Source organism: Nothobranchius furzeri, chromosome 2, assembly GCF_043380555.1.
Source record: "Nothobranchius furzeri strain GRZ-AD chromosome 2, NfurGRZ-RIMD1, whole genome shotgun sequence".
NCBI classification, from domain to species: domain Eukaryota; kingdom Metazoa; phylum Chordata; class Actinopteri; order Cyprinodontiformes; family Nothobranchiidae; genus Nothobranchius; species Nothobranchius furzeri.
The window spans coordinates 90,439,534-90,454,533 of NC_091742.1; the positions used below are offsets into that span (position 1 = coordinate 90,439,534).

Here is a 15,000-nt window from a genome sequence, read left to right on the forward strand (position 1 = left end):
ATGTCCTGAGGAATTCATCCAGGCTGCAAAGTCTCACCCAGATTATTTATTCTGGCCACTCAAATACTTAAGCTCCAAATTCCTAACAATACAATTCTGTGTGGAATTAATTTATTTGATAAGGAAATTAAGATCAGTCAATTTCCAGATGAAATGGCTCTTCTTTTAAAAGACAAATGCACGGTTGAATATGCTGATTTTCTAGTGTCTCTAAAGTATCCGGTCTTGTTCTTATGTTGATAAATGGGAACTATTATATTTGTATTTTGAGTATTTTATTGCTGTATACTATTTTATCATATTATATTTAATGTGTTATATGTGTAACATGTATTATATTGAGCATTATTCTTTTATTTACTCTTGCCTATCAGGACTCACAGTGAGTGGCCTCATCAATCATTGCATGAAACAATTCTCAAATTAGCAAAAGAAATGTTTACTTCTCAGGGCTGGTTACATGAAAAACAAAACAAACAACAAAACTTGTTCACTTTGGTTTTAGGTGAAGAGACATGGTCAGATTTGAATAATGACGATTATGAAGAAACAGTCTTGACCTGCTTTTCAGCTCTGTTAAAGAAACTGGATAAAAGTTTAAAATATTGTAAAATATAGAAAAAAAATTTTTTTTGCCTAAAGTTATCAAGTTGTGTGAACACACAGGTGTGTTTTATTCTGCTCCAGCAGGTGGCGGTAGTGCACGCTGGTCACCGACCACCGGAAAAAGCAGAAACCGGAAGCTGCTAGCAGAGCTAGCTTGTTGTTGTTCTGGTGTGTGAGGAGAATATTTGAGGCTCTACAGTAAAAATGTCTTCACTTCAGTCTCTGGGAGAGTTGATCAGCTAAAGCGACTAACTGCTGCTGCTGCAGAAATCTTCTCACCAGGCTGTGGAAACTTTCTTCTCCTCCTCAACAACTTGGTGGAGTTCTTTCCAGAACCGGAGGAGATATTCTGCGGTCTTCGTGACAATCGGAGCTCCAGAATCAGGTTGTGGGTGAGAAAAGCTTTTCTCTAGACTTCCTGCCCTCTGGATCTGCTGCTGTTCCTTTGGCCTCTCTGAGAAACGCGCTCGTTTTGCTGCTTTCATCAGATTGAAGAGGTTCCCTCTATCAGACTCGCTCATCTGAGTTGGTCATGATGCAGGATCGCTGCTCGCTCTCTGATCCATCCTGCTCACACTCTCCGACGGAAAAGCCCCGAATCTGAATGTGACTCTGGAGGAAAAAGCGGTTAGCTCTACTCCGTGAACTCTGGTGAGCAAAGGTCCTCTTTTCCAGACTGGATCTGTCCTCAGCTGATCAGAGCCAAAGCGTTGGATCTTCAATCTCCTGCGTTGTTCTGAAGCAGCATCTTAATCAGCTCTCCTGCTTTGTTTCTATTGCAGCTGTTAGCTAAACACGGCTAAAGAAAACCTGCTACCACTTCAGGATCTGGGACTGATTCATCGTGTGTTCTTCACCACCTGGACCTGGACAGCATGGACACAGGTGTGTGTGTGTGTGTGTGTGTGCGTGTGTGTGTGTGTGTGTGTGTGTGTGTGTGTGTGTGTGTGTGTGTGTAAGTAAGTAAGTAAGTAAGTAAGTAAGTAAGTAAGTAAAAGTTTATTTATATAGCGCCTTTCACAGATATAAATCACAAAGCGCTGTACAACATGATAAAGATCAGGGCAAATACCTCTAACCAATAAAAACATCAGAAAAACAATAGCAGTGATAAATGTAGAAAATAAAATCATGAGTATAAACAAAGTGAAGGTGTGAACCGAACAAAGCCATCTTTTTGAAACATTTAGGGAGGGAACGCCTGGATGAAAAGGTGAGTTTTTAGATGATTTTTAAAGACCTCTACAGTGTTAGAGAGACGGAGATTTGAAGGTGGACCGTTCCAAAGTCTGGGTGCAATAGTCTGAAAGTTCCTGTCCCCTTTGGTTTTCAGTCTGGTTCGAGGAACAGCCAGGAGGTTTTCAGATGCGGATCTGAGTTTCCGAGAGGTGGTGTGTGGGGATAAAAGCTCAGTTAGGTAGCTTGGAGCCTGGTTGTTAAGAGCTCTATAGGTCAGGACTAAAACTTTAAACTGTATTCTAAATTCTACCGGGAGCCAGTGGAGGGACTGTAAAACTGGAGTGATGTGAGCTCGTCTGCTGGATTTGGTTAGGAGTCTGGCTGCTGCATTTTGGATGGCTTGAAGGCGTGAGAGGGAGGTTTTGCTGAGACCAGTAAAAAGAGCGTTACAGTAGTCTAAGCGTGATGACACAAAGGCACGGATGATTTTTTCCAGATCTGCAGTAGAAACCAGTTTACTGACTTTTGAAATGTTTCTCAGTTGAAAGAAACAAGAGCGGGAGATGGTTTTGACGTGTGAGTCTAAACTTAGAGCTGGATCAAAAATAACTCCTAGGTTTCTAATGTTGGCCTTGGCTGATGGGCAAAAAGAGGCAATTTCTTGCTCGATTTTTGGCTGAAGTTCCGGGGGTGCAGCGATCAAGGTCTCTGTCTTGTTAGCATTGAGGACAAGAAAGTTGCTGGACACCCAGTTACTGATCTGGGTCAGGCAGAGTACAAGTGTGGCCAGCCTGTCCAACTGGTGTGGCATAAAGGACATATAGAGCTGAATATCGTCAGCATAGATGTGGTAGGAGATGTCTGGGAAAGACTGAATGATGCCAGCTAGGGGAAGAATATAGAATGCGAATAGTAGAGGCCCTAGAACTGAACCTTGTGGGACCCCGCTTGTTAGAGAGGCAGTGTCTGAGGAGAAGGTTTCTGACTTCACTGTGAATGTTCTGTTAGTGAGATAGGAAGAGAGCCAGTCTAGAGCAGAACCTGAAATCCCAGCCAGGGCATTTAACCTGTTTAGTAGAACGTTGTGGTCTACAGTGTCAAAAGCTGCAATGAGGTCAAGCAGGACCATGACAGAGCATTTCCCTGCATCAGCAGCCATCAGGAGGTCATTATGCACCCTTACTAGAGCAGTCTCAGTTGAGTGCTGCTTCAGAAAGCCAGATTAGAAGGGGTCAGAGATCTTTGACTTAGAAAACCAGGATCTGAGTTGGGTTTCAACCACCTTCTCAAGTACTTTGCTGATGAAAGGTAGCTTAGAAATGGGCCTAAAGCCGGGCGTACACTGTGCGACTTTTTCACTCGCAGCGTTCAGCTTCAGCTCAAACTGTACGACTTCCTCGCAGAGCAGATCTCACGAGTCGTGTGCTCACACTGTACGTCTGGTAGCAACACGTCGGCCCTAAAAATGTGCTAAAAATAGCAGTTTTTACTCAACACGTCAGACTTTTTTGTCTTGTCTTGCCTGTTGTCCTTTGGGAGTGCTGCAGGAGGACACACAGGGATTTATGGGGGTTGGATGAGGAAAACGAAATAAAGAGTAAATCTGTGTTTTGTGGTCAGTTTAATTTGACGTGAACATGACAAACACGCTTTCTTGACAATCTTTGTGAGTAAAAAAAAACGTGTAGAAACAAAAACGAACAGCGTGTGTTATTAGGGAAATGGCGAGCGACCGGCGTTGATGCAGGATTGCGCATGCGCCGTGAGCGGTTCTGATACATTTTGGATCGTAGCTGCTCGCTGCGCCGCTTCAACAGTGCGATACCCTCACGAGGGACGAGCGAAATATTAAACACTCCAGAAGTCCGTGCGAGCTCACGACTGCTGATCGGCAGCTGGTCACGTGGTGTTAATCGCCTCTCGTAACCCCCTGTACACTACACGACCGCTCGGCGCAAAACTCGCCCCAATGTCGTGGATTCTCGCACGACTGGAAAATCGGCTCAAAAAAGTGAAAAAGTCGCACAGTGTACGCCCGGCTTTAAGTTACTGGTGGTGCTGGCGTCAAGGTTGGGTTTCTTTAAGGGAGGAGTCACTACTGCATTTTTAAAGTAAGATGGAACACAGCCTTGGCTCAGTGAGCTGTTGATTATAGTCAACAGAGATGGACTGATAGAGGCAAGGGACCGACTAAAACAGAGGGAGTTAAGATATCTGATGAGCATGATGAGAGTTTCATCTGACTGATTATTGAGGTTAAGTCATTTAGTGCAATTGGGGAGAAGGAGGTGAAAGACTCGGAGCACTGAGGGGCCTCCCCTCCTGAGGGGACGAGGGCTGGTGGAATGCTGGATCTCAGATTCAGCACCTTGTTTTCAGAAAAGTGGAGAAAGGTGTTACAGTCATCAGCTGAAGATAGCTGAGCCTGCTGCGGAGGAGAAGACACGATGCTGGAGATGGTATCAAACAGAACCTTTGGATTATTCTTATTTTGACATATGAGGTTGCTGAAGAAAGAAGACCTGGCATTTTCTACTGCTTCGTTGTATGACTCGAGAAGTTCTTTAAAATATTCGCCATGAACAACCAGACCTGTCCTCTTCCACAGTCATTCCGTTTTTCTATAGGAGCGTCTAAGTTCAAGAATCTGGTTGTTCAGCCAGAGAGAACTGGAGGTACTGGAACTGCGGCTGGTTTTGTAAGGGGCGACCTGATCTAGAATTTTGAGGCAGTGCTCATTAAATGAGTTGGTAAGGAGCTCTACGTCATCAGAGGAGGGAGGTACAAAGTCAAAGAGGGAGGAGGAATTTAAAATAGTAGAACTGTTGATAATACGTCGTTGCTTAGCAGAGACTGGTAAAAGAGATTCAGAATTTAGGTTAATATGAAAAGAAACTGACTTATGGTCACTGAACACAACATCATTTATCTGCAGCTTATCAACAAGAAGTCCGTAGGAAAAGACCAGATCCAGGGTGTGGCCTGCTCTGTGAGTGGGACCAGACACGTGTTGAGTGAAGTTAAAAGAGTTCATCATGTTTAGGAACTCCCTCATGGAGCTGTTAGATAGATCCTCAGCATGGATGTTGAAATCTCCAATAATGATTATCCTGTCTAGTTTAATAGTTGAAGATAGGAGATCCTGAAAGTCAGACAGGAAGGATGAAGTAGATCCAGGTGGGCGATAGACCAGAATTCCATAAACTGGTTGAACTCGACCAATTTTAATCATGATCATCTCGAATGAGCTGTAGGAGTTTGAGGATATAATTTGGCACGAAAAGTGTTTCTTAAAGATAACAGCTGTTCCTCCACCGCGGCTTGTGGTCCGTGGAGCAGAGAAGAAAGAGCAGTCTTGAGGACAGAGCTCACGGAGATGAGTGACGTCATTTTCCCGCTGCCACGACTCAGAAATCCACAAAAAGTTTAATTTTTTGGTCCGGAACAGATCGTTGAGGATGTGAGACTTGTTGGCGATGGAGCGCGCGTTAATCAACATCATTTTCGCGGAGGAATCTGGCGGTGTGTGTGCCGCGGGCTCCATAATGGCGGGTGGCTGGCGGGCTAAGCTACGTAGCGACTCCACGCTACGCCCGCGGTGGTTCATTGTCTCCCACGCCTTCAGGTAGCGTCCCGCATCAGGGGCTCCATTTAGCAGCGAGATCAGCCCAACTCCTTTAAGTTTCTGTTGGATCCGCCACAACACAGCCGCGAAGCAGCGATCGGGAAGAGCTTCGCCTCTCAGGATCTTTCGAAGCTGAACGAAGAAGCCGGCTCTCTTCCCACGTTTCCTCTTCCATGGCCTCCTGGGCAGCGGCAGGCCAACAGGTAACAGAGGGCCGAGACCTGGGTTAACGCCAGGTTTCAGAGGCGGTGGGAAAGCGGGTCCGGTATCGGAGTTCTGGAGGTTGATCATCGCGGACCTGATTGACAACAGTGAGTCTCGATCATATGTTAGCAGGGACTCCGCACCAGATAGACAACAAGCAATAAAAAACAACAAATAACCAAAACAGATCAGGAGCCTAGCAGACGCACAGCCACTCATGGGCGCCATCTTGTCTCCCTCAAGAGAGAGCTGTGTGTGTGTGTGTGCGTGCGTGCGTGTGCGTGCGTGCGTGTGTTCACCTTACAAGTACGTCTTGTTTTCTGAGTCAGTCCTGATCTCACCAACCTAAAGCAATAATAGAACAGTTTTTTGTGTGAATATAAAGTTACACCAGTGTAGCGTCACTCTTTATAGCGTAACAACTGCATATTTAACTAGAAAAATTGCATTTGTTGCACAAATGCTGTTTGAATGCTGGACAGCCGAAACTGCAAGCTGAAGCCGCCAAACAGCTGAGCTGAAGCTGAAACAAGGCAGAACTGTCAAAATGAGCTGAATGTATTTAAAGATGTAGAAGCAAAAATCACCAACAAGCGTAATGTAGCTCAGAATATAGTCGAAGAATGGATCAAAATGCTAAACAGCAGACAATTGTAATCTTTGAACATTTATCAAAAACTCGAAATGTGAAACGTTAAACAGCTGGCATTTGAATGAGAATAGTTTAACGGGTACATTTTTACAATTGGCTGGACTGTGAATTTAGAAATATTTGCTGATATCTGAAACTGATAGATGAACATATGTTCAGATTTGATATGGGATGGATGAAGAGTAGGACGAATGAAATAACGGATGGATGTTAGATGGTTTATTGGATAGATGGATGGATGGATAGATAGAAGCATGTATGGATTTATGTGTAGATGGATGGATTCCTTAGGCCAAGCCGATCAATTTGATGTCTCACATGCGTGGGTGTGTAATTCCATCTAGCCAGAAGATGATTGACCTCTCTCAACCATTAAGGGAGCTGGGAGGGAGCGGGGCACTTTCCCACCTTCTGACGGTCAATGAAATTGAACCTATTTCTAGTTTTAAGTACAAACAATTCAAAAGCAGGAGTCTGTTAATGGCTCAATATTCTTCTTTTTATATTCATTCCTATGAGAGTTGGTTAAAGTGATGTGTAGTTCCTTGTGTTGCCATGGTAACAGATGACAGAAATCTGCATTAATGAAGCTATGTACAATAACACATGAGTCATTTAAACTTTGAATAACATTTCTATATTAAAGTATGTTGATACAGTTGTGTCTAAAATGTTGTTAAATGTTGTTGCTAAGCACGTTGCCATGAAACGCAGAGCACAATATCAAGTTAATACAAGACTCCTGGGACCAAGCAGGTTGAATTGATGTACCATACGTGTGGGTGCACATTTCCTTTTAGGCAGAAGACGATTTTGCCTTGGCCCCCAAAATGTCTTGAAACGGCCCTGGGTGTGTGACTGAGTTTTGAAGGTGATCTGAATTGTATCAAATGTATAAATATTACATGTGTGTAGTGGAGATAAATCTACCTACATTTTACTTTTCAACACTTTGTTTTGTTTTCTTGTTTTTATTGAACTATTTTCCTGTCCTGTGTCTCTCATCTTCCAGCATCATTTATGCCACATTTGACATACATATTTAAGTTTGTAGAACAAGTGTGAGATAATTGACTTACTGCTGGAAACCGCTGGCTTTTTGATTCCCGCTTCCTGTGAGCCTGCGGGCTGCTGTGAAGCTGTGACCGAGGCAAAGCCGGCAGCCCCGCCCGTTGGAAACAGCGAGTGTGGACTGACCGTACCAACTTGAGAAATTGTGTGTGTGTGTGTGTGTGTGGGGTGGGGGGGGTGGACTATAATTTCTCAACAATTAAAAACACATTGTTTTGTATTTGCAGACTAACTTTTACGTTGTGGTTTTAGAAGACAATACAGGTTTACTGGTAGCATTTATACATTTACAATAACTTTGGGGGGGGGGTAACTTTGTGTGAGGGGGGGGGGGCGCTTCCCCCCCGTCCCCCCTGGGATCTCCGCCTATGCTCCTGTTAATGAGAGAACCCTTGAAATCTGTCCTTCAGAAGTGAAATTGGACCTGTCAAACTTCTCATCACCATTCGAAAAGTACTGCACCGATTTGAAAAATTCAAAAAGCGTGAGTGGTAGAAGACTTTGATGATCATCTGTGCCGATTTTTATTTGCCTACCATGAATTGTCTAGAAGCTATGACGATAAAGTTTTAGCTGTCTGAAGCCGTTTTGAGGAGAAAATCTCTGATCCTTTAACATGGGTTTCAATGAGAGAAAAGCTGGGTCTCTCCTCCTTCTGAGGCTTGTAGCGAAAGAACGGTAAAACTTAAAGAGAAAATGAAACCCATTCTGAAAAGCTGACAAAATGTCCTACTTTTTGAGGTATAATTTGTTTCGGTAGTCCAAACGGTGTGGGCGCAGTGAAGAGTTGTTTACAGAAGATGTGAGGTTCAAAATTTAGAGTGAGGAATTCTTAAGTGAGAGTGGGCAGAGACCTGTTTTTAAATTTGAATTTTCTCAAACAAATGAACCGTACGGCCACAATGTTTGGAGTACAGTCATGAATTATAGCTCAAAACGAAGGTATATTCGTTAGCTGTAAGCAGCGCATGTCTCATTTCAATCGGACCTACGGTTCTCTCGGGACAACGCCGGGAATGGAGCAAGGGAGGGTCACTGCTCCTATCTTTCTCCATTATAACTTTTGTGAATTTTTCTGAAAATTTCAAGTCGTACCTCAACTTCTACCTGCGATTTTTGAAAATCCGTAAAAGATATCAAAAAGCCTCTTTAATATGTTAAACAGGAAAGTCTTGTGAGTTTGTTAAACTTTGAATGAAGTCTCTAAGTTAAAAGGAACCCTATAGAGTTTGAGGTCAAAAAAGTGATAGGAATTTGCTGAAAATTGACCAATCCCATTCATTTCAATGGGAATTTTTTTGCAGTAAAAGCTTAATAACTCGAACAATTTGAAAGATATCAATGCCAAAAGTAATAGCCCGAAAGAGCTTAACGAGCTGAACGTTTTGATATAAAATTGTTGAAATAGCTCAAAATTTGAAGGAGAAGAAGAGGTTCAAAAAGTGTACGGAAGCAGAATATGGAAGAATAAAGAGAAACAGGAAAACAATAGTTTGAATGCTTTTCAGCATTCAAACAATTATGACCAATAAGATGTGATGATTCCATATAAATATGAAATATCAGTCTGATTGATCTTTAAATGTTTAACCAAAAGAGTTTAGGATTCTTTGCTTGTTCAGGGACCATAAACACACTTCGTATTAATTCAGGCAGAGTCAGGTATATAGTTAAAAGGAATTTTATTCTTTTCTAAACTAATGATAATACATGGCAAGCTTTGAGTAACGATATGCGAGTGTATATGCAGTGATATAATGTGAGTTGTGGGTGGTGTGGTATAAAGTAGGTGTGTATCAGAACCTTTGTATCTGAAAGAGATTGTGAAATCTAGGTGTAAAAGAATTTGTTGTCTGCTCTAAACTAGAGAGTTGATTATTAATAAAACAACATCAGACGCAATCTGTTGTGTCTACAAACCCCGATCCGGAATGTCAGGAAGTTAGGTGGACCTCAAGGCATTGAAGTTCGTAGAATAACCGCAGTACGACCAGTCCGGTCTAGAGATGTCTCCAGGTCACAACAGGCAGGAAGGTTCGTTCCGTCTAAGACATATGTGCTCTTAAGGAGCCGTATGGCTGTGTCAGCTGGGGGTGTGCCAACAGGTTAAAGTCCCATTAGTTGTCACACACACTGATGTGTGTGCGAAATTTGCTCTCCGCATTTGACCCATCCCCTGGGGGAGCCGTGAGCTGCAGGCACAGGCGTGCTCGAGAACCATTTGGTGATTTAACCCCCCAATCCAACCCCTTAATGTTGAGTGTCAAGCAGAGAGGCATTGGGTCCCATTTTTGACGGTGTGTCAAAAGAGAGATGTCTCAAGGAGGTTGGTTCCGAATTGGCCACTTCGGAGTTCCGCCCTAAACTGAATAACTCGGGAAGTCACTCTAGTTTTAATAATCCACTTGTTATCATTTCTGCCAATCAGAATTTGACATGTTTGTAGGCTTTACCAAACCCTCTCAGAAAACCACACCTTCCACATACAAGCTGTTCTAGTTTTGTGGATAAAGAATCTTTAAACTTTATGTGAGATGACCTTAACCTTAATTTGTATCTAATGAACATTGTGTATGAGTGTAGATAATGGTTAACTTGTTAAATCAAACAGTACTGATCATAAGACATAAATGGATCATTGAATGACAATATTCATTTCAACTTCACTGAATTAGGCACAGATTATTCAAACATTTCCCATGTCATCTGGTTCATTCAACCATATGATTATTTAACTTGTGAGTTGTAAAAGTTCACTTTTTATTCCGATTGTGGAATCCAGCAGTCTGAGATAAAAGGACAGCCTTTGTTTGGAGACCTAGTTTGATAATCTTGTCTTCATGGAACGTCAACAAGCACTGCAGAATCTTCTGTGTGTTAGAAGATAGAATAGAAAAACCACCTAGATAGTGGAATTATTTCTGTAGATGACCGGTCACTATGTAGGTCAATATATGGGTCAAAATTTACCCTTTCTGGATGTTACACCAGTCAGCAATTCACACCATGTTTTTCTGTGTTTCCTACAGAGGTTCAACAGGTGGTTCTGGTTAAAGAAGAAGCTCTTGAAGAACAGAACGCTGGTGTGGACCAGCAGTATCCACAAAGTCTTCACATAAAGGAGGAACAGGAGGAACTCTGGAGCAGTCTAGAGGGAGAGCAGCTTCATTTGAAGGAGGAGATTGATGATGTCAGGTTTCCAGTCACTGTAGTTTATGTAAAGAGTGAAGATGATGAAGAGAAACCTCTGTTCTCACAGCTTCATCAGCAACAAATAGAAGACAGAAATATCCCAACCAGCAGCTCAGCTGACCAGATGACAGCAGAGACTGTTGGAGGAGCAGAAACTAGCAGGAACCTAGACCTGAACCCTCATGAACAGATTTTCGATTCTTCAGAGACTGAAGTTAGTGGAGATGATGAGAAGAAAGATGATGATGATGATGATGTGAATCCAGATTCTGAGCTATCAGACTCTGGGTCTAAAACTGGGGACAATGATGGTGACTGGAATGAGTCAGGTGTTAAGTCTGTCAACAAATCCTTTAGCTGCCCTGAGTGTGGTAAACAGTTTCTTCACAAGTGGTCTCTCCAGAAACATGTGAGGGTGAAAGGTCATTCAGCAATAAGGTCTTCAGGCTGTTTGGTTAAGAAGAACAATGTTAGAGTGGAGCAACATGCAGACTCAAGCTGTGAAGTCCAAAAAGAACTAACCACATTTAGTTGTAATGACTGTGGAAAAATATTAAGTAATAAAACAAGTCTAAACAGACATGTTTGGCTCCACACAGGACAGAAACCTTTTATTTGTGAACTGTGTGGAAAAAGATTTAGCCTAAAAGCACATTTAAACAGACATGTGAGAGTCCACACGGGAGAAAAACCTTTTACCTGTGAACTGTGTGAACAAAGATTTAGTCAAAAAGTACATTTAAACACCCACATGAGCATACACACAGGACAGAAACATTTTACCTGTGAACTCTGTGGACATAGAGTTAGCCAAAAGGCCCATTTAAATAGCCACATGAGAGTCCACACAGGACAGAGACCTTTTGCCTGTGAGCTCTGTGGACAAAGATTTACTCAAGAAGCAAGTTTAAACTATCACATAAGAGTCCACACAGGACAGAAACCATTTGCCTGTGAACTCTGTGGACAAAGATTTATTCAAAAGACAAAATTAAACTATCACATGAGAGTCCACACAGGACAGAAACCATTTGCCTGTGAACTTTGTGGACAAAGATTTATTCGAAAGACAAGTTTAAACATTCACATGAGTGTCCACACAGGACAGAAACCTTTCGCCTGTGAACTCTGTGGAAAAAGATTTACTGATCAGCGATATGTAAAAAGACACATGAGCATCCACACAGGACTGAAATCTTTCACCTGTGAACTCTGTAAACAAAGGTTTACTCGAAAGGCTTATTTAAACAATCACATGAGAGTCCACAAAGGCCAGAAACCTTTTGTGTGTGGGCTCTGTGAACAAAGATTTACTTATAAGCATACTTTAAATAGACACATGAGAGTCCACACAGGACAGAAACCTTTTGCCTGTGAATTCTGTGGACAAAGTTTTACTCAAAAGACTAGTTTAAACATTCACATGAGGGTCCACACAGGACAGAAACTGTTTGCCTGTGAACTCTGTGGACAGCGATTTACTCATAAGCAAAGTTTAAACAGACACTTGAGAGTCCACGCTAGAGATGGAAAGATTCACTGACCTGAGCCTGTGGTTCATAACATTAGCGGTGTGACTGCAACAGTAAATTCAGTGTACAACTGACAGCTATATCGCAGTGTATGTTTCCATGCATGTCTCCTTTGTAGAAACCATGGTTACATTGATCACTTCATAGTTAACCTGCTTGGGCGTGCCCAAAAGGTTATATAAGCACTCATCCAAACCTCGTGGCAGTAGTTTAAGAACAAAGGACGCCTTAAGCTCATTCCCTGCAGGCTGTTTTCCAGCTGGCCCAGCAGAACCCAGCGCTTTAATGTAATTAGCTCTCAAAAGTTACTGTAAAAACTTAGAAGCAACTCCGTTGTTTTGTTTTGACTTCCTACGGGAAGTCTGCGTTTTCGTCAAGTTTTCATCTTAAAAGTAAAAGCTATTTGGAACACAGTTTGATGATTCGGCTCCGTTTTGGAATAATTTGGGCCCGTGATCTGAATTCCACGTTTCGAGGCCGCAGAGGTGAAGGAACCAAAAAGTCAAGCCACTATCAAGGATTACCACATCCTCTCCTTTCAAGACCAACGTTGACCGAACAGGGAGCCAGTAACATTTAATACAAAAAGGCCATGAGCCAGGAACCCAAGGCGGTTGGAGCTACTGGCCACCCTCCTGGCGACAGAAGAAGGTCTGTGAATCATTTTCATCTGGCTGACTTTTCCTGCTAAGCCCAATGAGTGAATTTAGACAAACTTTTATGGCTCGTTATTTTCGATCCAAATTCTCATCTATCAAGATTTATCTTCTTTCTCTGCTGCACACGAATCCTTATTCACACACACACACTCCTGTATTCCTACAGTTGTGGTCAGAAGTTTATATACACTTGTAAAAAATATAATATAATGGCTCTACTGAGTGTCCCGTTATTTCTAAAACTCTGATTTTTCTCTGATAGAGTGATTGGAACAGATACTTCTTTGTCACAAAAAACATTCATGAAGTTTGGTTCTTTAATGTCTTTATTATGGGTTAACAGAGAAAAGTGATCACATTTGCTGGGTCACAAATATACATACAGCAGTGCTAACATTTGGTTACATGTCCCTTAGCCATTTTCACTTCAATTAGGCGCTTTTGGTAGCCATCCACAAGCTTCTGGTTGAATCTTTGACCACTCCTCTTGACAGAATTGGTGAAGTTCAGTTAAATTTGATGGCTTTCTGACATGGACTTGTTTCTTCAGCACTGTCCACATGTTTTCAATGGGGTTTAAGTCAGGACTTTGGGAAGGCCATTCTAAAACCCTTATTCTAGCCTGATTTGGCCATTCTTTTACCACTTTTGATGTGTGTTTGGGGTCATTGTCCTGTTGGAACATCCAACTGCGCCCAAGACCCAACCTTCGTGCTGATGATTTTAGGTTATGTTGAAGAATGTGAAGGTAATCCTCCTTCTTCATTATCCCATTTACTCTCTGTAAAGCACCAGTTCCATTGGCAGCAAAACAGCCCCACAGCATAATATTCCCACCACCATGCTTGACTGTAGGCATGGTGTTCTTGGGGTTAAAGGCCTCACCTTTTCTCCTCCAAACATATTGCTGGGCATTGTGGCCAAAAAGCTCGATTTTCGTTTCGTCTGACCACAGAACTTTCCTCCAGAAGGTCTTATCTTTGTCCATGTGATCAGCAGCAAACTTCAGTCGAGCCTTAAGGTGCCGCTTTTGGAGCAAGGGCTTCCTTCTTGCACGGCAGCCTCTCAGTCCATGGAGATGCCAAACACGTTTGACTGTGGACAATGACACCTGTGTTCCAGCAGCTTCTAATTCTTGGCAGATCTGCTTTTTGGTGATTCTTGGTTCACTCTTTACCCTCCTGACCAATTTTCTCTCAGCAGCAGGTGATAGCTTGCGTTTTCTTCCTGATCTTGGCAGTGATGAAACAGTGCCATGCACCTTATACTTACAAACAATTGTTTGCACTGTTGCTCTTGGGACCTGCAGCTGCTTTGAAATGGCCCCAAGTGACTTTCCTGACTTGTTCAAGTCAATAATTTGCTTTTTCAGATCCATGCTGAGCTCCTTTGACTTTCCCATTGTAGCGTTTGTGGGCGTTTGTATCCAATGAGCCCTATTTACCTGGCCTAAGGGAAGTCACCAGCTGTAGTCACTCATAATCACTCACAAGAAGTTAAGAGGCCATGCTATGAAGCTCAGTTCACTGACACGTTTCTAAGTCACCAAAATTGCTAGTTCATGTTGCTGTATGTATATTTGTGACCCAGCAAATGTGATCACTTTTCTCTGTTAACCCATAATAAAGACATTAAAGAACCAAACTTCATGAATGTTTTTTGTGACAAAGAAGTATTTATTCCAATCACTCTATCAGAGAAAAATCAGAGTTTTTGAAATATCGGGACACTCAGTAGAGCCATTATATTATATTTTTTACAAGTGTATGTAAACTTCTGACCACAACTGTATACCCATAGGAACACACACACACACACACACACGTGCACTTGTTCTCCTTAGTTAAGTTATTCCTAATATTTTCTATAATCCTGGTGTCACCAAATTTACTCTTTCATTACGGATCAGTTATTTCCTATCACTGCCATAAAGCTTTAAGTTAACAATTTTCTTAATTCCATGTATGAAACTATAAGCTGTGTTTGGTCCTTTTGTCAATGTATTAACTGATTTTGTAATAAAGTCACAAAACGTAAATAACGCCTGATCATTGTCTAGCAATTCTCAGGAATAATCGGCGCATTCTGTCAAGAATTCATCCTTTGGATTAAAATGTGGTGTTAACTTTGATGACTGATTACGTTGAGAAGAAGATAAATATTAAATCCAGTGTCCCAGTTCACACAGACAAAACTGGGTGGTGCTCAGAGTTATTTAATATAAAATTATAAATGACGAAGACAAGCTAAGTCCCCACCACATTTGATAAATATAGATTT

The 15,000-nt window shown here is 42.1% G+C and overlaps 1 protein-coding gene across 1 annotated transcript; it reads left to right on the forward strand.

The window, feature by feature from the left end:
• Positions 1–705: 705 nt before the first annotated feature.
• Positions 706–14,761, forward strand: LOC107372727 (gastrula zinc finger protein XlCGF57.1). The gene is made up of 4 exons (XM_054748660.2): positions 706–998; positions 1,095–1,257; positions 1,389–1,491; positions 10,367–14,761. Exons 3-4 carry the CDS (start codon positions 1,482–1,484, stop codon positions 12,070–12,072), a joined length of 1,716 nt encoding a protein of 571 aa, XP_054604635.2. The 5' UTR covers positions 706–998; positions 1,095–1,257; positions 1,389–1,481; the 3' UTR covers positions 12,073–14,761.
• The last annotated feature ends 239 nt before the right edge of the window (positions 14,762–15,000 follow it).